At 32.0% G+C, this 26,648-nt stretch overlaps 1 protein-coding gene across 1 annotated transcript; it reads left to right on the top strand.

The window, feature by feature from the left end:
* Nucleotides 1–6,208: 6,208 nt before the first annotated feature.
* LOC113400531 (zinc finger CCHC domain-containing protein 24-like) lies at nt 6,209–19,622 on the top strand. Its single transcript, XM_026640133.2, has 4 exons — nt 6,209–6,553; nt 14,778–14,969; nt 18,186–18,350; nt 18,717–19,622. The coding sequence occupies exons 1-4, from the start codon at nt 6,398–6,400 to the stop codon at nt 18,828–18,830; spliced, it is 627 nt and encodes a 208-aa protein (XP_026495918.1). The 5' UTR covers nt 6,209–6,397; the 3' UTR covers nt 18,831–19,622.
* The last annotated feature ends 7,026 nt before the right edge of the window (nt 19,623–26,648 follow it).

The raw sequence follows: 26,648 nt of genomic DNA, 5'->3' as shown, positions 1-26,648 counted from the left end.
CCGGTACGCTTGATTCATCTACATATAAACGGATACGCTGAGGTATCTGCCGCATATGCTAGCAAGTAGCAGGGCTCATACAATAGAAGATTCCAACAACAACAACAGATTCTAACAACCCGTCCCTTTTAAATATCGGCAAACTGACATCATCATACCCCATCATAAGGGGGAGGACCGAGTTCTTTGTTTTGAACTATGTTATATTAAACTTAAATTAATTGATATTTATGTTTTTATTATATACAAAATACATAGGCAATGATATAGTTGATGGTAAGCGGTCACCCCGGCCTGTAGAAATTAGTAGGTACGTTTTTAAAATCCCTTCCAATGCGCCACCAACTTTGAGAAGTTTGTTGTTATGTCTCCTTGTGTACGTGATGAATTTATTTGAAACGAATTTTGTCAAAAGGAAATAAATCATTGCACAAAACGAACAATGACAATTGCCCAGCTGTTATTTAAGACAAAGAAAGTCTGAGACTTAATTGTTTTACGCCGGAATTTTTTTTTTCAAGTGACTTCTTGATAACTCGAAACAGATGCTGCGTTTTATTATCAGAGAGAAAGAATACCGAGCACGTAGGAAGACCGTCGTATTATGAGCTTTTTTAATGATAAAAAATATTAATATCATACTTGTAAAATTGTTTTACCTCAATGACATTGTCACATCTAGTTACTAGAAGAGATTTTTAAAATTTTCGAAATAGAAGAAACTTTGTACGAAATTCTTTGTTCTTTACAGTTAGTAACATGACAGTTTGAATCATCATTTTACTTGTAGGAAGTCGGAATGGGCAGCTAGTCGATATATTAAAATGTAATGTCGCATTTGGCGGTATGTGTTTTGTTAAAATTAGGAAATAATTGAGTAAGACAAAGGTCGATTGGAGCAAGATCGCGTTCACGAATGCTCACAAGACCAGTGAATTATCGTTTGAGTTAGTTGGGAGAATAAGAAGAAATATATGGGACTTCAATAATCACAAATTAATACAACATTTTGGAACAAATAAAAGAAAGTGTTAACACTTGTGGGTTTTCTGGGTTTTTATGAAAATAAAACGCAGTCCAATAATTGGTACACTTCAATTTATAATACTCGGACAGCGTAACGTTGTGCCAGGACTTATTAAAACAACTGAATATCTTCCTTTGGCGCGTACTACCCTTTTTATATCAAATAATCGGAAGTCAGTTTACGAACTAGTAAGGTTTAATTATTGTTCACAGCGTAACGAAATGATTAATATTAATGAATTATAGAAATAAGCTATTGGTAAATAAATCACTAAAATATAATTGAGAATAGTTATTATATGCCACAATAGCTGGGCGCCTATCTGGTACTTGTTAACAAAAGGTTACAAAAATTAATCCAAATTTTATGAATATAACTTTATTTCTAGAATGTACGATATCATTCATTATTTAAAAAATACTATATTTTTTTAGTGTAAAGTTATAAACTCCCTTTTTATTATACATTGGTGAGTAATAAACAATCTTACATCACGCCAATAGAGACAATTGGTCCGCATGACGCTTTTTAATTGAGCACAATGAGGCGAGCGACCCGACTAAATGAGCACGCACGTATCTGGTCACCCTTTTGTATGTTTAGACGACTTTTTAAATTGTAAGGTTTATTTATAACAGATAGCATTAATAAATATTGATAGAAGTAATATTCTGGCGACCTTTTTCTGAAGAGATCTTTGAAATCGATGTTCAGTGGAAAATATTTGTTGCTAGATAGTATTACGTAAAAAAACAACGTATAATTGTATAATAAAATTGTAGAACTATGCTGGATGCACTAGAACTGAAGATTATTTTTAAATGTTAACAATTGAGATGCAATGGAGACGAAGGCACAAGATAATCCCCGACATATTAATACTCTACATAGTAGGTTACTAAGAAATATATGTCTACAAGTACGAAATGATAAAAAAAATCTCAAATGTCGTTTGAGGTACGCACAACGTATTAAATTTTATCGATATACACATATATATATATATTATTCTGCTTTTTATTGTGTCAAATCGATACACAAGTTATTCGTTTTCAAAATAAAGAATCGAAATATCAATTCTATCAATTGTTACATTTTAAAATACACAGACATTTATTAAGTAAAATACAAAGAACGCATTCTTAATGTATAATCGTAACGACGCAAGACACAAGCAAAACGTAATCGCAGTTATTAGTTATCAAAAAATACGGTCCTAACAAAAAAAAAACAGTGTACCTATTGATATGTAAATTGGCAATGCAGTAATCGACTTTCGTGACTTAATTCAGCATTATTTTAGTTTATGACTGAACCGTAATAGGGTTAACGATTGGTATCCCGTTGCGGTTCGATCCGAGCGATTAAACTTAGAAAATGCAATGCCGATTTTAGATTTAATGTAATCGTTTTAACTTTATGCAAAACTCTATAGCTTTGTGGTACTTGATTGGACAATATTTAATTACAATGCTCTGATAAGAACTGAGATTATAACGTTTCGGTGAGGTAAAGAATTTAGACTGTTGATCATGTCGTCAATTTTCGGTTTACGCGACCAATATCAAGGGAGACCAGCCCAGGGCCGGACCGTAAGTTTAGGGGGCCCTGGGCTAACACTACTTAGGGGCCCACCTAAGACATATCTGAACGTAGACTTGAATTAAATTGAATTAATAAAATGGGTTTGATTAATTGCAGGTCTCGCATTTTTATAATCAAGAACCTCGAGATCTATGAATAAGAGGATATCTTTTTTAGTTCTCTTATAAATATTTTTTTACGAAGACATGATGCGCCGACCCCAAATAAAATTGCGATAAGGTCAGAAAGATGATATCCCGAGATCTGTGGTGTCATATCAGGGCACTTTAGACCGAAATATATAGATGGATACATACAAATGCTAAAATATAACATGTATTTACAGTGAAATTTGATTTCATTTTTTCTTTTTTTTTTAATGTTAAAATGCAAAGACCAATGAATCATATGATTATAAAAAACTATATCAGCTATAGCAATTAATCAATCTTATGCCTAGTTCAGAAATAAGTATTTCGTATAAATTTAAAAATGCGTAGTACACATGTTTTTGTGATGTATCTTGGTGGACAGGTAAATGGACCCTCTGATGGTAAGTGGTCACGACTGCTCATAGACATAGGTACTGTAAGAAATATTAACCATTTCTTACATCCCTAATGCCAGTAACCTTGGAAACTTAAATGTTTTGCTTGTGCCTGTAGTCTTAATGGCTTTTACACCCATACAAATACTTGGTATTGCTGTTTGGCGGTAGAACATGTGATGAGTGCGTGGTGTCAACATAGAGCATGCACAAACCTTACATCAAAGTAAAATATCTTCCATAAAGGTGAGTAAGTTTTGATTTTAGAATGAAATTAAAACAAATGAGAGAAACTTAAGTTTTTGTATTCCCAAATAGCAATCTTATATCTTTACTTTTAAAGACTAAAATGCTTTGTAAAGTTCTAAGTCCTCTCTTTGAATTGTCCGTCTGTTGACAGATAGTTTGAAGTAGACGATTATATTTTTAGCACTTATAAATAATTATTAATACAAAGTGTGATGAATTATTAGAAGTCGTTCAAATGCTACTAGAGCACTTAGCACGTCAGTTCTAGATGAAATATAATACTGCTATATTCAAAAGTCGAAATAGCTCATTTTATAAGTGGTTTGTATAAAAAAATCAGGTATAATTATGAGGTAGAATTTATGAAGTGATTCTTTATCGTCAGATATTTTTGGACTTTGTTAAAATGAGGAAGTATTTTTTAAGTCTTTTATCATATTTTAAAAATGATGTCAGTAAATTCCTTTATATTTTGGGTACTGCTCGGTGGTAAAAAAAAACGCTTACAAAATTGTAACATCTGTTTGAAATCGAGTTTTGAGGATAGCTGAAGTACAAAACTCTATAAATGCGAAAATTAGCCCGCAGAGCTAGGACAGTTATTATCTTAACACGGTCACGAAGGTTTTTGATAACGATAGAGTTTTTACCCATATATACTTTTTGTCACATGTTAAGAAGGTCTAGAACTAACTAGAATACACTCCTGAGATTCGATTTGTCGGTTATATTTGTGGCAGAATTTCATCAGACAAATATAGGTTTAGAAAGGTTCTGATGCACAAGACGATTTATTATCACATACAAATCTATTCATAATATCATAAAAAATTAAGTGCTTGCCTGGATTTAAACCCGCAGTCATCGCTTAAGTTACGTGTTCTATCAAATGGGTCAACTCAGCTTTTTTGTTGAGTAATTAAGTATTTTTAAGTTAAGTTTTAAAATAAAATTACAATCATTAAGCATCCACTTAGTTCCTCTACTATAACACTTCACTGCACTCCACTTTTAACCTCTTATTTCCTATAATACCCAGCTTTAGAAAATATAATAAGTATATAATTTTTTTTGTTTATTATAAACTAATTTAAGAAATTTCTGTACGGCTTCCATCGCTAGAATTTATATTTCAAATCGCACCGAGAAACGATGAAAATGAACACTCAAAGAATGATTCAATACATTTTAACGTGACACTATCTTTGATAAAGATATCAATATATATCTTACAATCCGTATTAATATCGAGCTGTGCGATCTGATTTACATCTAACACTAAGAAAAGCTAAAGCACCAAAACGATAGTTTTGGAAAATCAGGTTTACATAATTAGCACTAAAACCCATTTTTCAAAAGTACTTTTTTGGCGCTATTAAATTATTTTCGTGATAGGATGAGTCCAATCATTGCGTCGGAAAAATGGTATATACCTCTATATGCTGTAGCGGATTTAAGTTCTTTTACGCGGTTTACAGTAGAGCGAACTGCGAGAAACTGTCACTTAAGGAACAAGCGTTAAGAACTTTTCCAGCGACTTTGAAGTCGGTTAAAAAAGCATCAACACCCATCGTGATCTTGCGTAAAAATAGTGAACACACGGACACACAAAAATGATTGTTTTATGCTTTTTAAATAAGGGAAAGTATAAATACTATAGCCTATTCAAATCGAAGAAGAAATTAATATAAACAAACCATAGATTTACGTATTCCTTGCGATTTGCTAATAGCACAGGTATATTGTGCGCTACTAACAGCAACAGGTCTTGCTTTATATGTGTTTATTTATAATATATATCTACTATTCTATCTAAGTTTACTTGAATAAAATTGATTTGATTTGATTTATTCCATCTAAGTATTTATATCCACTTTAATTTTACTTCCAAAATACCGATAACAGCTTTGACGACGATCGAAACTCCCTTTTTTCGAAAATTCATAATGAATATCATAGATTATCACGTAAATTCCATGTTAAATGTTTTTTATTTGGCTTTTGTATTATTGAACGAAACATTTATGATTTCATACAGAAACGATGCGAAAGGTGCAAAAATAAACATCCCTCTTCAGCCTAATTAAACTACACTAATTTTATACTAAGATAAAGTTAAATTATATATTCTGTTCCAAGATATAATCGACCTATATACATAATATTTTTAGAATTACATCAGGCTTGCGTTGTGTAACAAACACACAAAAACTTTCGCATTTATAATAATAGTAATTGTGTTGTTTCAGTATGTTAAACTACATTTTGTTTACCAGTTACTACGAGATTAAATGATAGCTGTAGGCCTGTTCGTGGTAGGGGGGGCGACGAAAATATTGCTCCAAGGAGTCCCGCGTTGGGTGTGCCCACATGTTCGATAGTGATGTAGCGATGTTTACTCAAGATTATCGATAGAAATTAAAATTAATAATTTTTACCCGACTATCTGCTAAGTAAATGACAAGTGATGGTTTTCAATGGACTAACATTAACCAATTATCTTCTTAAATAATAATTTAAGCTCATTAATAAATTAATTTAAATGTATTTTTTTTTAAATTAGAAGTTCAGTTTATCTCGTTAATATAAACATATAACAAATAAAATGAATAAAAACAATACAATAATAAGTTAAAATGTGATGCCTATCTATAATATAAGAAATACATAAATAAATTACTTACTTAAGTAAGTCATAATTTTGTCTATTTAAATTGTCCTTTAACTTAACAATATTACGTCGACAAAAAAACAGCTCTGCTCGCCGTCTCTAATCCCAAGATCTCCCGTCCTAAGGAGCGCCGCTAGTCACAGTGTGGCCGGCGCGCGCGCATCCCGCTCGACGTACCGCGTTCCAAAAATATCAACAGTCGGCCCGGCCGCGTTCCCATGCCATGTTCCCCGCGTGAACAAACTCCTTGTTACGAATTGCAATTTTTACAACAGTTATCGTCGCTTATTGATATAGTGTTGGAAATTATCGATATCGCATGTGCAGTGCAATTTTGAGTGCATCACGTCACACCGATGCTGCGATGTCACCAACCGCCATCGGCGGTGACTTGCCCCAGTGGTGTGGCAAGACAGAGGGCTGCCCTCAAGCCCTGCTAGGCTGGCTCTACCTGACCCACGATCAGAACGATCAGGTATACGACAATTTCAAACTCCGGCTTCGTGTAATTTTATAATCGACTGTTTTATTTATAGTACTTTTATTAATACGTTGGGAACTGTAAATAGGACTTCTATGTAACTCAGCATGTGCTCGTTACATTCATAATACAACCAGAACTGTCCATCATAATTAGAAATGAAATATATCATATTTCTCGCGATTATTACCAATGTAATAATAAGAACTTATTACTCGTTAAAATAATGTCTTAAGTCGCTATTTCCTGGATCTAATCTATATATACATAGATATTATATTTGTTTAACATTTTTTGTAAACATAATGTGTATTTTAAGAGAACAACTGTCTAGCTTGTCGTTGATACTAACACATTTGTGGCGACGCTTGACGTTTCAAAGAAATTCTATCGCAGCGAAGTGGTGTAATTTGCGTGAGGAGTTTTAATGTATTCTGTATCCATTGGATTTGTTTGGATAATGATTTATGATTCATAAACGATAGTACATAAATTAAAAGTATAATAAACGAGGAACAGGCAAGGTCTTATTTCTAACTAACAATTCGTTTAAACATTTGTGTCAGATTTGAAAATTGACTTGAGAGTAGGTTGTGCAGTTATTTATGACTCCATATACAATACCAATAAGTAAATTACTATATAAAAACTATTTAGCTAATATAATAGTTAATAAATAAGATGCCTATTAAGGTAAAAAGCTGTACGCATAAGCTGTGTTTTTATGGCACTTCCATATTTTTTAGTTCGATGGCATAACTAATATAATAATTTTAATACAAAAGGATTCATAAACAGATAGGTATAAACAGATAAATGAATGATTCGATAAATTTACGATAATATACATTCTATCAAATCAGAAAGGAAAAATTACAGTCAAGATGTAATGAATTAAAATGTATTGAAACATTTTGTAAAATACAATTTATAAATTAAGTGGAAATGAAAAATAAATTTCAAATGAAACATTCCATAAAAAATAAATGTAAAATAACGATTCGACTTCAGCTAATTCAAAATCGAATATCGAATTCAAATTTGGAACACATTGAAGAAATCAGCTACATAGTTTTATTCCTTTAACAATAAATCAATTTAAAAAAAAAATTATAGGTACAACTTACAACGAAACAAAAAACAAAGAAAAAAAACGAAATCACTTTTAACTCGCTCGCAAATTAGTCATTTATTGTACCACATGACCCCACCATATACATTATGTTTTGGTGCAAGTGATGTAAACCATGCAGGTACCGTCTAAAATTAACATTACGATCGACTTCCCCGGTTTTAAACACGTGGTTAACGGCCCCAGTTCTAGACAGGCAATGCAGTTCACTGGAGTCATACTCAATGAGATGTAGTTTCATCCGAGACTGCAGCGAAGCGAATGAGGTTCGTTAACCTCATTGGTAAATTTTACTTTTTTAGAAAATTTATTAAGTGGACAGTTTTGTCGTAACATTTTTTATAAGTATAAACTTTTTGTCATAATATATTTGTCAAAAAAAATAATACGTACTACTACAATCGATTTTACATAATAATTATATATCATGCAATAAATGATTGAAAAAGATCTCCATGCATTCATCCAAATAATTTTGTTTAGAATACAACGATAAAAAGATTTTTTTTTAATAATAAGCTATAACAGATTTATTTGTATTTAAATTAGAATAAACAATGCTTTGACTTCTTCTTTCAAATGTCAAACCAATCGTGAGAGAAAGAGAGAAATGAATGTTTAATTATACGTATGTTTAGCGGAACATCGTTATTAATTGGCGCCGTCATTAAATAATCAGAAGGTTCCTGTAAAGAATCGAATAAACTAACTTTTTAGTTTGACTTTAGAGAATTGAAAATATATTTTCGACATTATTATTATAGCTTAAGTCTGGCTGTGTGTGCTTATACCTAAATAACTTTTTTATACCAATATTTTATAAAGCGAATGTCTTTGATTCTTATCTATGCATTCCTTGTCTTGTTTCTCTGAAAAGTTAAAGTTTCAACTATAATGTTTATTTATGCAAAAAAAAATAAGTTCGCTCTTAGAAGTACTTCATTGAATTAATTTAATTCATTATTGTCTCTTTGATTCCAATATTTTTTTCAAAGATTAATAAATATATCAAATCAATATTAGATACTCTTTATTCGAATAGACTTATAAAATTACTTTTGAATCGCCATGACACAAAACTGTTTTAGATTTAAAGCTACCACCGGTGTCGATAGTAGATTTTAACGAGAAGAACAGTCAAACTCGATAGTTAATAATTTCCATCATTTTAATTACAGACATTACGTCAATAAAGTACAATCGAATGTAAACATATTCTGCATAGAAATTAACAAAAACATATTCCTCGCATTTTTAACATGGATATATCTTTTATTGAGTAATATGCCTTATTTTTTAATATTGTTTTGAAACTAGATTTAAATGTATTAAAAGGACATGTTGAAGGGGGTAAAATCAACCATGCGTTTATAGAGTATTATAACAAGGACTCTACGTTATCAGAGTCACATAATATGTGCATATAACAGATTTAAATACTTAAAATAGAACCAAGTGTTTAATATACATAATACGAGGTTCCGTGAAGGTTTTTTTTATATAGTTAAAGAATACAGGAATAGATGAAGTAGTCATTCATTATAAAGTGTTGTGCGATTTTGATTACAATAATTAGTGATTTTAGTAAAATTACTAACATAGCATTCGAATTTCGAATATGCTTTTAACGAAATAGCTTTACGAACTATATAAACTATATCAGTATAGTGTTGAGTCATAAGCACGAATTATAAAAGCACATGTCTGCTTGAAGTTTATTATATATCCATATTTTGTCACATCGCGTGAGTTTTAATTTGACACTAATATGTTGAATACGTTAACAAATTAGTTCTCATTGTGTTTTGTGAAAAGCCGAAATAAAACCTCCTATTTAAAAAAAAAATTATGATGTGACTTTGGTCACAATATTCAATTTCTCTAATTCACAAGAGAAGTGCTCAGATGTACTCAAAAACACTGGCGCATTCTGTTCCCTTTCGTGATCATATAGGACAGCAATATGTCACGACCAAGAGACTTCAGCAGTTAGCTTAGGTTAGAGGTTAGAGTAATGGCTTTACGTGCATTTTGAGGCACAGAAATGTTAGGATCAACTTCCAAACTTCGGGCTGTATTTATATTTTCTTTACCTGATAATTCTTATAGATATCAGAGGCTAATTCATAATCTACTTACAAGACGAACAAAGCAAGCAACCACATAGAAAAAATAACAATTTATTCAATCTGTATAAGAATACTTTTTGTAGCGTCGCAGTCAACAACGAGAAATACGTTTAAAAAAAAAGTTAATAACGACTGAATAAGAAAAAGGATGCGGCTAGTTTTTCAAATCGGTCGGTTAATAGTAATTCACGGAACGGCTTTACATATCATATTTTATCTTCCGATAGAATATCTATATATATATACGTATCTGGTCATGTATAACTACGTGCCCTGACATAAACGGACTAAATTAAGAGTGGAAAGTGTCAAATTAAATGTAACTCTAGCACATTAATGCGCGTTGACGGTGTCAGGGCTCAAAGGCGGGGCGCGGCCCGGACGTTGAGATCGTACGGAGTAACTCGAGGCACATTTTATAAATGGATATATACAATCCTAACTGATATTATATTTGTAAAAGCGAATTTATTTTTTCCTTTCTTTGATCTATGGCTTTAAATCTTAACTACTCAACTGATCATCACCAAATGTTACATTCACATCAGGATAACATGAAAGTATGATAAAGGAAAATAGGTTACCTTATTCCCCCCACCCTCATCACAAACGGGTGGAAACTGGTTATATATAAAGCATATTGTATACATAATATTAATATTATGAAACGTTTTTATGACCGAATAACTTCCTCGACAACCCATCATAACGACTGGCAACCTACGCAAACTGAGCGCTGTGTACTGTTTATCCTTACCGTCATAGTCTATGGCAGGGCCGGACCGTAAGTTTAGGGGGCCCTGGGCTAATACTACTTAGGGTCCCACCTAAGACACACCTGAAGGTAGACTTTAATTAAATGAATTGAATGGGTTTGATTAATTGTAGGATTCGCAGGGCTGCAAACCATACGATCTGTTTAATTTAATAAAATTAGGCAATTCTTTCGCATTATCGTCTATTTTTGACTTTGACTTGACTTAGCTGGGGCCCCTTGATCCACAGGGCCCTAGGCTGAAGCCCAGAAAGCCATATGGTCGATCCGGCCCTGGTCTATAGTACACCAATTCAATACAACCTAGACAGAAAGAGATAGTACACATTCACAGAAACACAGGTGCACTCTATTTCCTCTCAAAATCCGATGGGATGGTAATTTAGCACGACCAAGAGACTTCGGATCTGGCCATGAGCTATACGTGCTTTCCGAGGCACGAGATTGTTACACTGTCAGCATTTTAATTAACAAAACTGAATTAAATAGTAATTCAACGATGTACGTTTATATGTAACTATGTACATTATATATATTTACTTACAGTAAATGTAATATTTATGATTTGAATAATTCGGCTACTCAGACGGGGTTACATAAAGCGGTACTACCAGTAAATCCGTTCTTTATTCAATGTTGTCAAACTGGAAAAATGAGTACTGTTCCATTACAAAACAAACTAATAAAATCAGTATCTGTATACATATACAACCAAAGGCACGGGTGCATGTCTCTGTGGAGACTATTGAAAAAATATAATCCTCTACATAGGCTGTTTTACGTTTGGTTGTGTAGTTAAGACGTGAAGCGCAACAACAAACGTTAGAAAGTCGTTCAGTTTAAAAATATAACAAGTGTTCGAAAAACTAGAGATCTTGCATGACTTAGCAATTTATTAAAATTGATTCATTGCTTATAAGAGTTACGTATGTTTGCACAAATAATTACTGTTATATCGGATTCTGCAGTAACGAAAATTCTGAGAAGAATAAAATAAAACTTTATGATAAGGATAATTCATATTTCGTGGATTCATGTGATACGAATCCAATAATCCAGAATCCCAGAATTCAGATATCAAATACTGGACTGGTTTTTCCGTCAAGGAATTCTCAGTAGTCGCTACTACTGAGTGCCGCGTTTGGAAATCGAAAGTATTAATACCTTTAAGGAGTGAGTCCTGCGCCTGATCTCTAATAGTTATAAAGATTTGTATGTATCAAGATATTTTTTAATTTTGTGTATGTACTCGTATAAGTGTTATTTTCGAGCGTATATAAGCACAATATTATAGAGACAACGCAATCGCTTCAATTATATTCGCAGCTGTTAATAACAAAAAAAAAATCAAACGAATAATGATTTTATAAAGATTAACGAGCGTGTAGGTTATCCACAATATTTAACCAATTTCACCCACGTAGCAAACGTTAAATTTTATGACTCCAGCCACGATATAATTAAGATATTCGGTGCAAATGTTATTTATCTTTTTTACATTATAAAAACGTTACCAGATTTTTCAAGACATACGTCAGAATCAGAAACGGAAACAAAAAACACGTACGTATTCATACATTGGCAATAAGAAAAACACTCCAATATTGTTACGGAACAAACGCTTCGTTTTCACAAATTAAGCACATTAAAACTCGATGTTTTCCTTAATTTGTTTAGTTAAGAACTACAGTTGATACACTGTGGCAGACTATTACCAAACAAATGGATATTTGCTCAATATTTTTACTGCTGAGCAAGAGATGAATTATAAAATTTGCCCAATGGACCTGAAATGGACCTTAAACTGACTAAATCTACTCATCTAAACATGACTCAACATTTAAAAACCCATTCCAATAAACTCAGAATTTATTTCCCAAACGTCTCAAAAGTCAAGACACTAATCTCCTTTCCCTACAAAATTCAACACCTAAAGTTATTTTTGTAAAGAAACATAAAAAAGTCTAGATTTATCGTACACAGCTGGAAAATGTCAAGTCGTGAAATTCGACCGTGTCGTTTTAAAAGAAAGGCCGTAAAATGAGGTTTTGACATTGGTACGTATTAAAGTACCAATTCTTAATTTTTTAGATAATTATAACAACTACCAAAATCGGAATTGATCCATTAAATTTCAATATAACAAACTAATTAGTTTAAGATTTTTTAAGTTATTTTGAATTAATTGATTGGATGTCAACGTACTTAACATTCTGCTCAAAACAGGAAATCTTGTAAACTATTATTGTGTAAATCGTAAGAAAAAGAGCGGATATCTGGAATACGGAAATTTATATATCTAGTTTAAAAAAAGGTTCCATATTATTTGTTAGATTAAAAATAAATAAATAAACAAAATAAAACATAATGTTGGTATTGCTTGCTAATTAAAAATAAACACTTAAACATCAAACAATCGATAACGACGCTTAATTTATAAATTAGTCAAAATTTCCATTTCGACGTGTGTATAGGAACGACTAGCCGCTTGTTACTCGTAACTCAAATACCATCGGTTACTGATGTACTGTAAAGATTCGTTAAATATCGGAACCAATGTTTAATATGTCTGTATTCTTACAGAACGAGGGATATTTGTAAACAAGATAATAAAACTATCATTGACTAGATATTCTCGTCTTCCGTCCGAGTATTTTTATCCGTAAAACCCGTTACTTAACTCAATGACAAATTTCATTACGATCGGTACAGCTTTGAGGTTCAGTCGAGATGAGAGAATAAACAGACAGATATATACTATCCTAATAGTAATTTATACACCCAATAATACTAAACCCTTAATACATTGGTATCTAAATTATCTTTGTAGAAGGCCACCTGTTTAGGTATCACCCGTTCATCAAATACTCGTATTTTACCGCCAAGCAACAATTACATTATCTCTGTACTTAAAACAAAACATATCTCCAACTTCATTTCCTGTCATTCGATCCTACAATTCTATTATTGGTTATTATAAAATATATAAGACAATATCATAGAAAAAATCCTACCACAGATGTTGTACCTAGAATATTATATCAAAGTGTCACGTTTTAAAACTTAAACTACTTACCAACACAAGTTTTTTGACTCCCGGAGGTTTGGTGAGTCAGCGCGTCAACGCACGCGTCTTAGAATTGGAACGAATTGGTACGTAATTCGTTAAACAGATGCGCGCACGCCGCCCAACCAATGGAAGTATATTATTTACTGCGATTTCATTTGTCTAATCGACCCCGCATCGTGTCGTATTGATTATAATCACGCGCAGTTAACGACGATCCTTTGTTGATGTAACCGGCCGTGCTCATGTGTCTCTTATTTTTTTTTAAATGTTCTAGAATGCATCTTAATTTATACAATTTTTTTCGTAGTGAATCAAAATTAAAAAATATATATATTTGTTTTTTTTTTTTAGGTCAAACGGGACCCTATTACTAAGACTCCGCTTTCCGTCCACCTGTCACCAGATTGTATCTCATGAACCATGATAGTTAGACAGTTTAAATTTTCACAGATGATGTATTACTGTTACCGCTATAACATAAAAAACAGAATAAAATAAATATGTAAAGGCTCCCATACACCCGACATGATTTTTTTGTAGTTTTTAAAGATATTTGTACAGAACCCTTAGTGCGCGAATCCAACTCACACTTGTCTTGTTTTTTTATTTATTTTTCCATAAGAATTGTTATTTTTGTAACTGAGTGCAATATAGTTATCTATATATTTATTGGTACATAAAACTTGTACTTTTATATTTTGCTACCCATCATTATAGAATTATATATATCCCCGTGAACATCAATCAATCTCAACAATCGTAGTGTCAAATAATAATAATATATCTATGTTGAATTAAAGCCACTTAGACCTTAAGCACTAAACCTGAATAAATTATCAACTGAGTACTAAATCTAAATCAATGTCGTAGGACAATCGTCGTCATTGTCGTAGGATACTTCGGTTCTTTGCCAAAGTCCGACTTATCTTATGTGATTATCACGTTATGAGCGCAGATTGGTTGATATAAACATTATGGAGTTGAAGGATGCTGTAATTGGTCAATCCGATGTGGCTGATTATTCTACGTCATAATATTTGCTTAAGACGTATGCTATGATAATATTAACTTGCACATACAGTCATTCAATTGAACATTTATTTTAATTACAGTGGGTACCGGGATCAGTATGGGGTCCACTACCGACCGCCGCGACGGGCTCCACGCACCAGGCAGACGATACCAGCTCGCTGGCAGAACAGCTGACAGCGCTCTCCCTCCGACGTCCCCCGCGACCCCCGCCCCCGGCTTACATGTGCCACTTGTGCTTCAAGAAAGGACACTACATTGGAGATTGTCCACAGGTAATAAATATTCTGCTAAGCTTTGTTAAGATTTTCAGGATCAATATAATTACAGATACAAGAGATCTCAACGTTGGCAATAGATCTCTGTGCTTACTGTCACATGACCTATTTGGTCTGTTAACACCATCCTACCCCCAAAATTCGGGCTTTGATAAGTGTATACATCTATATCATATGACAGAAAACCCTTATAACTTTTCACTAGTCTGAATTGAGGCTCTAATCTTAGTATTATCGCCAAATATCGAAGCCGTTTATTTTATACAAGATGAAAACCCGACTTTGCTTGAATTAAATAAAATTAAACAAATACGGTTTATCAATTACTTTTCTTATAAAATTTATAAACGTTGTGATTAAACAGCTTTATTTTCTATTCAGATGGTGTAAACTAATACAAATAAATAATCATTCTTTACATAAGTTTCTGGATGCACCCGTAAGCGTCAAAAATGGCCGCCCATTGAACTGTCATTGAATTTCATAGAATTAATTTCGAAATATCTATACGAATTTTGCGGATATATGACGTCCACTAGAAATCTTTATTTTTAAACGATCTATAATTGTGGATAGGTTACGATGGGCTCTATCGTATTCCTGCACGAAATTATTAATACAGATGAGAAATAGGATAGGATACTTAAATATGAGACTATGTATGAATATGATTTATCTTACGAGAAGATAAAGGTACAGCAATCACGTTCAATGGCTTTATACATCGCCGTGCGTTCACCTTGTATTCATGTAATGTATCTTACCAACATTATAAAGATATATACAGATATCCTGTATAATTCTCTATTATATCGTGACACAGAATAAAATATGACATAGTCTGACTAAGCCTGAAGCCGCACTACGGTTAAACCGCTGCGGTTTTTAATCGCGTGAATTTGTGTATTAAGCAAACTTAATAGACGCGGTCGCACTTGCGGTTTTTACTCGCGACTGATTTTAAAACCGCGAAATGTTACAAAATGGTCGTGGGTAAAAACCGCGACAAAATTTGTAACTCATAGAATTTAGTTGGCGCGCACGCACTTGCGATAACCGCGGGCTGTTTTCGATCAGTATTCGGTAGACCACCGCGAGATGATGATGAGATCGAGGTGATGTGTGGACGCACAATGTGTAAAACCTTATCAAAGCTGTTTACTGAAATCCTATAGAAATTGAAAAACTTCTCAGGATGTTCTCTTAAGCTTTGATATTTCTTATGGAGAATCATTTCTCAAATCTACGGCTTGTGAGTGGATGAATCCAATATTTATGAAATTTACGCTGACGTCTTCTCTTTCTATTTCTTAATATCAGAGCAACAATTTCAAAAAATTTAAAATAAATTCAAATATTCATAGATAATATAATAAGGTACATTTTAAATGACAGGAGAACTATTCTGTGACTTGATACTCACCGCAGAAAACGAACGTATATTATATCAGAAGTATGATCGTTATAAAATTTAAGGGATACACGACTAGTAACTGCCGAGCCGAACTCGACGAGCCGTAGTTAGAATGCTAGAATCTTAACTGATGATTGCGGATTCAAATCCAAGCAAACAGTGAAGGAGAACATCGCGAGGAAACCTGTATATGTCTAATTTCAATGAAATTCTGCCTCATGTGTATCCACCAATCCGCATTGGAGCAGCGTGCTCGAATATGCTCCAAACATTCTCCCTAAGGGAGAAGATATGGAGTTTTTAAAGTAGTGTGTAAGATGAGTCCGTAACTCCTTCTTTACATCTTCACTTTCACGGTCCCAAGGAATAGCAATCCAACAAATCTGAAGAATTCAGGCGTAGGACCAACGGCTTTACACAAGTTAATAGACACGGGGAAATTAATACTGCCAACTCTAAATCCAAACCGATAGCTTTTATATGCAATGAGGCAATTATTTAATGATACGAACATGTTTCTAAAGAAATCGTCGTCGTAATTAGTAAGTTACCACCATAAACCACGTGTGCTGTATGTAGCTATTTCAGCTGTTTCACTGGCTTTATGCCAGATTATTCAAAATTATATTCATATTTTCGCCTATGGAAGGAACATCAAACTCTTAACTCATCGAAGCCATGTGTCATGATCGTTAAATTGATCTGTCGACGCCTTACCATACATTCTAAATTAAAAATAATTATGTAAAAATAGCACAGCTCTATTTAAAATATATATTCTGTCACATTGAGGCTTGAGGACGAAAGTTATGTTCCCAATAGCGTTGTACATAAATCGAAAAACAATACAGTAAATATCATAAAATATTGTTTCGAACGTTAGATTTGATTGGGTAGTTCGGTTACTAATAGGAGTCAATTATATCTTGGAATGGAAGAGTAGAATTAGAAGCGAAACAAACTGTTCACTATTGTAACAATGACCAACAGTATAAACATTGCGAGTTACTAGATTGAAATGAACTATAAACACAAATTAAGCACATGGAAACTCAATGAGAAGTACCACCGAGGTAGAATCCGCAACTAGAAACATAATTTATAATGTGATTTCAATTATATTATTCATAATAAAGTGATTTACTGAATGTTTATTTGCCATTTTACATTCATTCTGTAATTATATGTTAAATGAAAGGTGATACCGAAATCATTAAAATATAAAAAAAAGAAAAAGTTTAGAAGAAGGTTTTTCTTGTTGCCACGGTAATAAAGCTGTTATTTTTAAAGTCACTACTTTGATTTATGTTCACGAGATTAGTTTGGTACACTTCTTTCGATATAAAGAACCTCTGTTTTGTCACGATAGCGTTTATACTTGAACTGTCAACTTTGCTTTAAAAGGAAGGCATTGATTTTCGTATCCAATTACAGATTATCGAACAAAGTCGATTGTTACTAAAATCGTTTCACATTTTGGCTTAAAATACTTAATAAATCTTAAATTCATTTTATCCCATACTGACATCAGTAATTTGACATTTAGAAGAAAATCACAACGCTCTGCGTAAAAGGGAATATATATGTATAATTATTTAAATAAATAACTTAACGACTTGGCTGTGCGCATGAGATATGAGGATGCAAAACACTTCGTGGACCACATGATGCCTAGTTTGATAGTAGAAGAGGAAGAGTGAAAAAAGTATCAAGTCATGATACTTCTGTATACGTTTCGAGTAGAAATATAGTGCTCTAATATCGTCAGAAAATAAAATAAAATAATGTTATGATTCCAGGCCCGACCGAAAGGCGAAGGTTTGACACCATACCAAGGCAAGAAACGTTGTTTCGGCGAGTACAAGTGTCCAAAGTGCAAACGCAAGTGGATGAGCGGTAACTCTTGGGCCAATAATGGACAAGAGTGCATCAAGTGTCGTATTAACGTATTTCCTCATAAGCAGGTGAACTAAAAAATAAATGATTTATGATATCTCAATAACATATTTTTTTGGTATGTCTTTTTGGTTTGGTTTCATATTCAAACACAAACTCAAATTCCTAGAGATCATTACACTTACTTATTGATAGTCAAATTAAATACCGGATCGGAAAAGAAAATACCCTGACTTGAGAAGAACCGGCGAAAGAAACTCAGCGGGTCTTTTTTTCGTCAATTTTACTATTTACTATGATATATTCAAAATGAAAAGAAACTATACTAGTCCTATTATTTAAAATATACAATAATCAACACAAATTCATAAGTGCTAAATAGTTTTTGTGGTGCCCAATAGGCAGATTAAATATAAAGTACCAATTGATTTCAGAGACCTTTGGAAAAACCCGACGGCCTGGATGTCAGCGATCAGTCAAAGATCCACCCCCAGCATCTCTGCCAGAAATGTCGTTCGTTGGGTTATTACTGCCGTCGTGAATATTAACTTTCATAAAGTTTTTATTTACATTTACACAGTAAATGATGATGATGAGTGGTTCGGCGTACTATTTCTCAAGATCAGACAGTTAAAATCTATGAAATATATTTAATCTTGCAACCTTTACGGCTTCCAACATGGAATTAGATAATATTTACGTGCAAAACACTCTCATGCAACCACATGGATATTAGTGCGTAAATTCATGAATACAACAGATTTAAGTTTACCCAATTAAACCAGCAGTCTTCAACACACAAAATTGTTTCGCGTACTTACTCCGCTTGTGAACACGTTTTTGTACTTTTATCCATGGAACTAAAACCTGTATTTTTCTTTATTACCGTAATGCCGATGTATTGGACAGGCTTTATCCTGTTCAGATTTTGATTGATTGTTTTGGCTTCTCAATAGTTTTGTTTATCGTTTATTAGCATCTAACATGTTATAGCCGAGTACTGACTCATTCTGATTGTCCCCTATTATTTCGTCGTCTAAATTTATATTTATTTTATCAAAAGGGCTGTTTGCTTTTGTCGCGTCATTATGATATCCAACGCGCTCCATTTTCCTTTTACTCTTAATACAAACTATCAATACTTCCCTAAAAATGTTTGCTAAATAAAACCCTTAAATACCCGTAAATGACAGTGATAATGCTTGACCAGATATTTCATAATAACCATTCTCACTAACTTTTATATGGTAATTTTCGTAAGAGTTCCATTGTCATATTGGACATACTCTGAGATGATGTTAATATTATACCCGATAGAATACTAACTCTAATAATTCAATTGCATTAATTCATTGAATGCATCGTAATTCAATTAAACATTTGAGATGAGGTACAATATATATAACCGTGACTTGTATTTAGATATTTTCGTTGATTAAAAAAACACAGAATTTTGGTTATTAGTAATATACTTATACGTATTTTATTTTACGTTATCTTACATTACATGAACGATTCATAACGAAATTTAATCGGACGTCCACGTATGGGACGCCGAACGCTATTGGACGTCAAATCAAATTCAATTAAAACAATGTTGGAACCCGAAAAGGTATAAGAATATAAAAATAAAAAATTTAAAAACTAATCTTAATTGAATGGTTCAGCCTTAGAAACTATTTACTCCAATGATATATGAAGTTTTATAAAACAGTCAATTTTTTTTTTATTCTTCCTTAATTACTTTAGACGAATGCACCAAATATATATACCTAAAATTCGATATACCAAATATTAATATGTAATGTTAGTTACTTAAGTTATTAAGTTACTTAATACTTTATTATATGAAGTTAATGTTTTTAAATATTCTTTAATAATTTTTTAATTAATTACATCCTATGTACTTTTAGACGAAGTGTTAGTTTATATTAACATTCTTATATATATAATGATGATACGTTAATATTATAAGTATTTTTATTTGAAATAAAATGTATATTTCGAAATCTAATTAAAACGATATTGTATTTTTAAATGATAAGTTTAATTATAATATATTCTCCAAAGGGCATTAAAGTTACTTATAAAATATATATGTATATTAGATATTAATGTGTGACCACTAAAAGCTTAGATTTAAGTATATTCCCATTTCATTTCAATTTGGGCAGAACGTAAACAAAACATTAAGAACTAAAAAAAAACAAGAAGAGAGTAAAAAGGAATGGAGCAATTATTAAAAAAAAAATACACGCACGCAAATGTGAAGTTATTTTAAAATTCGGTTTTTATTAAATAAAGATACGTTTTGTAATACCCAGGCGATAGATCTCTAATGTATTTTAATTATCACAACTTTCGGGGAGACGACTGATTATCCTTAACACAGGCTATTTAATTTAGCCTAGCTAGGATAGCCAGTACTTGACCTGTTTTTCTTTTGGTGACCATATTATATTACACATTAATTCTTTACTCATAGTGCAATCATCTAATAGTTTTATAGGTGTTTTCTGTGTGAAATAAATAATAATAATAAATTATTCTCAACGTCGTACTAAAAACTTTGTCTATGTTGTAGGACATGGGTGGTAGGTCTTTCTATTATATTTATATTAAGCTGCAACGAATTTACAAAATGATAATGATGATGAAAAGTTCCGTTTCCGTTTCTATTCGATCCAACTTCGACTGAACAGCGACTGCGATTGTTGTATTAGCAGAATAGGAAAACTAAACTAAACGGAAACGATTACGTTTCGATTCATTTACAATAAAGTGACAATATGTTACTAGGTCTTAATTTAATAGTAGAATTATATAATTTTGCTTATCCTTGTTTGGAATTGAAATTTGCTTTAGTTTTACAAATTTGTTTACATTCTGAACAATTGCTAATGGAATGGATCATACATTTACCATTATAGTATTTGATCATTAGAATGTTAATATAACTCATTAATTACGCTACTTCAATCTAACCGTAATTATAAAATGGTGTGTGATATAATTATGTAGGTACTAATTAGAATTAAAAAAACGCGCGATCCGATCACACGAATGCTGTATCCATACTATGTGGCCGATCATGGTTTGTTCGCGGCCCGATCTCGGTGTGGTAAAATCTAATCACGCATTAGACAATACGACTCAGTTTACGATTCAGTCTTGTCAATAATTGAAGTCGGATGTACTTGCCTCATAATTAATAATAAAATAAATCTTGAAGTATTTTCTCGTTCAAACTAAATTTCTTCAAGACTCGCGACTGGAATGGGATGCTACCGGAACTTATTTTATTTATTTATTTATAATGTGGTGACCACACTGTACTACAATACTCTATGATGCTTCGTACATATACATTGTATAGCATTATTTTATACCCTGTTCAAGTTAGCTTGATCTTTTTGACAGACGGGCTAGTGATGAGAAACAGAAAATATAACATATATAACAGTCGATGGAACGATGGAATGCGTAATTCAAATTAGAATTGAATTTTTTTTTAACTTATTTTTCTAAAAAGAGTTATACCAGCTAAAGAGACCCCAACCACTAGCCAAAGATACCCCTACCAAAAGGACCCCCGTTCGTAACAACAACTTAACAATTATCTTTAATAAGGATTTTTGTAATCGATATTTGTAGCAGTTACTGCCTGTTATTCGCGTCCCTACCGTCCGACCGATGTAACATTGTACAAGCGTCTATTATTTTCAGTGTTTCTATTTAAATTTTACTTTGAAGCAATAATATATAATACAAAAAGTCTTAAAATTTTCGGATAACGCTTGAATCTTTAGGAACTTTTGTATTATATGTATTTTGTAAAATAATTTTTCAATTTTTAAAATAATTAAATTAAAAAATAATATGTCATTGCAAAGTTATGTCGTTCAGAAAAAATTACATCTGTCAAAAAGATCAAGCTACCTTGTACAGGGTATAGTTGACGTATTTTTAAATATTTTAGCATTTCTTATTAAGAAACCGAAATATCTTGACGCTAATAATAAATAATATTTTCCCAGATCGAGATCTGATCGCGAACGACCCGTGATCGGTCGTCTAACTATTCCACTATAAATTACTCATTTGTATTTCTGTGTTCCTTCATGGAGAGTAAGTGAGACGGTGCGTATTTTTTTTTTTTTCAAAAATTGTCAGTTAAAACAATTTAAAATGCCAGATATTAATACAGTCTAACACTACTAGACAGACTGTGTTTGTTCTGCCTGAATATTTCATATTAAAACATTATACAATGTCCGTCGTGGCTGATGTTTAAGCGGTATTGAAATTTATATTTGCAGCGCCATCTAGCGACTAGTTACAACAATGTGGATATTGTAGTAACATACAACAAGCTGTTGAAGTTAATAAACTCAAACAAATATATTAACATTCATTATTATATATAAGATTATAAATATGTTACTAACAACATACCATAACTAATCCAAAGAACCAGTGAATTCTCATCGTGCCAAATATAGTATATAAGCGTTAAATAAGGTATTTCAATTATTAATATAAGTTCTATACGTGTTTAAAGATATAAAGGTACACCAATAATCAGAGACAATTTTAGTTAATTCTTTAATATAAACTCTTTGGAGTGTTGTGTAACGTAAATTGAAAAACATGTAAAAGAACTGTTGTTTTTTTTTATAAATTTCATATTTTCCGCTTCCAAATCAATTTTATATATAATTAAGTAAACATGCTGAATAAAAGGTGCTCTTAATGTTAGAAAATCAATTTATGTGCATTGTTCAGTGTTCAGTCAAATAATTTAATATTATAAAAAATATAATATAATTTAATGTTAAATATATAATGAACTACCAAACAGACGTCCCAAATATATTATATATAAAAATTTGTCACGGAGTGTAAGCCATTATGTGAGTAATTCATGTATTTGAATGTGTTCTATATTTAAATACTCAAAAAAAAGTAACGATGTTTAATTGACTATTAAGGGCCATCGTAAGTTGGACGGATAGCGTTATTGAATACTTTTACAAAAGGAGATATTATGTAAGAAACAAATTTAACAAACAATGTAGACTATCAGAGAGAACATAGAGATACGAATGACGAACGAGGTAATGTTATTAATATGTCTAGATAGATTGTCAAAGCTGAGATCGCATCGAAAAAAGTAGTAGGCCACTAAATACACGCACACCAGTAAAGTATTATGACGTTGGCCGAGTATCAATTGAGAGCTGTCACTCACACTAAGATAATAAAGTTCGTTGGTTTGTTTTAGTTATTTTGTAGCGCGACACTCTATGAATGTATAAATATTATATCGTAATTACCGAGTCTATTCTCTAAAAAACTTCCGCATAAAGTTATATGCGACATTTAATATAATAATTATAACATATTAGCGATACCCGCATCATTAGTCCATAGCCACTGAAAATCGTTGTAAAATATTTCTCGAGTGAGATACGAAGTGAGTACAGAATAGATAATTAAAATAGTAAACAGGTAACATTTATTTAATTATATTGATTATTAAATAGAGCTCTTACGACTATAAAAAGATATTTATTTATTCTGAATATCGAGGTCATAAAAACATTTAAAATACATTTTAATTGATAATTATTATTGATACAGTTGTTCGAAAATACTATATAATATTAATATTTCGTTTTTTTAAATTACGTTAGGCTCAGTAATGAGTAATGAATGCGTATCTTGTAATGTTACATTATAAAAAAAGTATCTTAAATTATTCAGAATATAATTTTAATGTATACAAATATATTCATAATTACGTTATTTCCAATTAACTAAGTTTTACATTTGGTATACATAAATATTTGGTATAATTTTCTTATTATTAGATTTTACGATATGCTAAGTATGCGGTACGCATGTTATGTTTTTTCTTTCTCTATTATTGATGGACATATTATTGTAATCTGTTACTTACTTAGTTCTATCTAATGTATGAAATTTTAATTTACGAATAAAAAATAATTTTTATTCCTGTTTTATTATTTACTGCTACTCAAATATCTTTAAAAATTACCCATAACTACTTATATAAAATAACCCATTACTTCAGAAAGAACAGTTAGCACTTACATTATTATAATTTACTTTTAAGTTGATTAAAACTAATGAAGAAATCCAGGAAGAACGCGTATTCGGTGGGGTCTATCAAACGCATTTTCATAGGCCGGTTGGTAAATACTATCGGCGCCATCTTGATATCCCAAGGAACGCTTCACAAAATGGTGGCCCTCAGCTGTTTCACTGTTATCAACTTCATAATTTGAACGATCTTCTTCCAAATTCTTAGCAAATATAGTTACAACACAGACCAGAACAATAATAGTTGTCAATTTGACAAACGCCGCCATTTTTGAAATTTATATTTTAACAAATGTTCAATTGAGTTTGAATTTCAATAATGTATTGTGCGTTCAATGGCTCTGAAGTGCCTTTATACGATTCTGATCTTTGTTTTTCAAATTATGAACTAAATGTTTTCACAAATAAAGTTACTGTATTAGCACGTGATTAAAGGAAATATAATGTGTTTCTTGGGATTATTTAGAGCGAGCATCCTAATTCAATTCATTATGAATATTTATTTACAAAAGTGTTGATATTCTGTTATTTTTGTTTATTCGCCACACTTTTGCGTCAGTCAAATGACGCGCGAAGTTATTTTTAAATCCAACAAATGTGCTAAGAAATCTTACATGCGTCCGGTTTAAAATCGTTTATTTATCATATTTACAATAATAATATTGATTTATAATATTTATTGAATCATATCATTATATTATATTCATATAAGAATGTTTATTTGTCAATAATAATCTATATTCCGTGTAAACAAAACCTTGTCAACAGGCCGGATTAAGCCATGTCGAGGCCCCAAGACAATTGTCTCGATGCCAGGTTTTTAACCTCGAGCCGTAAAAATTTACGAAGGAAACATTTATATATTCTAGGGAGACTAGCCTAGAACCCAGAATCAAAAACCTCTGCATTTGTGTCCTTATGTCAAATCACTAAGCCAACGAGGCAGTCGAGGTAGTACCCTGCCTGAGCCTCCCATCGGATTATGAGAGTGAGGACACAAAAACACAGGTGTGTTTGCGCACACACTTGCACTGTATTTGTCCTGAGTAGTTACCTGGTCTCTTATATTTTTCATTTGTTTCGTGGATTTATTTTTTATTAATTTAATTGGTAGTTAACTGTCTCGCTAGTCTAGTTTCCCAGTTGACCTTGGGTATGGATACAATACAACGGAGTCTAGTCAACAAAAGGCTTTTGAAAGGTTCTTTAAGCGCATTAAAATTAAACGTTTTTTTATATTGAAATGATATGTTAGATATCAGTGTACTTAATGTCTAAGACAATATCTCGTAAACTATTATTGCGTAAATTTTAGATAAACGATGAATATACATATTTACGATTATTTCTTTGGAGTGACTTATTTGTTAATAGTCATATAGAAAAATAAAAATATAAAATTTCTAGTTACTTATTAAAACCTAATATATTTTATCAAGTAAATAATTTAAAATTATTATTATTATTATTATAACCGATCGTTACTCGTAACGCAAATACGATCGACTACTGATGTACTGTAAAGATTCCTTAAATATAGGAACCGGACATAAACTAATGTTTAAGTCTGTATTCTGACTAAATTCGTGTGGTGACGGCGCAGAATATCACCACCCCATCTCATCCTGTGGGGGCGTAAAAGTCGTCCTGAGGGAATATTTACCGGAGAATGGGCAGCAGTACTTTGACCACCTTATTGCTATTGCAAACCCGCCAGCCAAGCGTAGCGATTATGGCATATCCCTTAAATAAAAACCGCAATAAAACTGCAACCGCTAGTGATCTGGGGAGGGTCCGCTAGTCACTGGATGCGTGTAGCGCAACGTCGGCTTTTGTGGAGATCTTTGAGGGAAGGCTTTTGTCCAGCAGTGGAAGTCTTCCGGCTGAGATAATAAAATTATCAACGACTAGACTTTCTCATCTTCCGTCAGAGTATTTTTATCCGTAAATCCCGTTACTTAACTCATTGACAAATTCCATTACGATCGTGATGAAAAAATAAACAGACATATAGTTACATTCCCAATATTAATGTTAGTATAGATGTATTACTATGATCATATTTATTTCTAGTTAGTACACCTGGTATTACCAAAAACTTAATACAAAAACAAGTTTAAATATTTAATTTCGGAACACGGAACGGAATTTGCTTTAAATGATAGCATTGGCATCTAAATTATCTAATTTTTATTTGAATCTAGTGGTTTGTGCAAACCTATTTGGGCAGGTACTATCCA

The sequence above is a fragment of the Vanessa tameamea genome, chromosome 17 (genome assembly GCF_037043105.1).
Source record: "Vanessa tameamea isolate UH-Manoa-2023 chromosome 17, ilVanTame1 primary haplotype, whole genome shotgun sequence".
NCBI lineage: Eukaryota > Metazoa > Arthropoda > Insecta > Lepidoptera > Nymphalidae > Vanessa > Vanessa tameamea.
The sequence above is the reverse complement of the archived record's forward strand: the minus strand, read 5'-3'. Positions and strand labels throughout refer to the sequence as shown.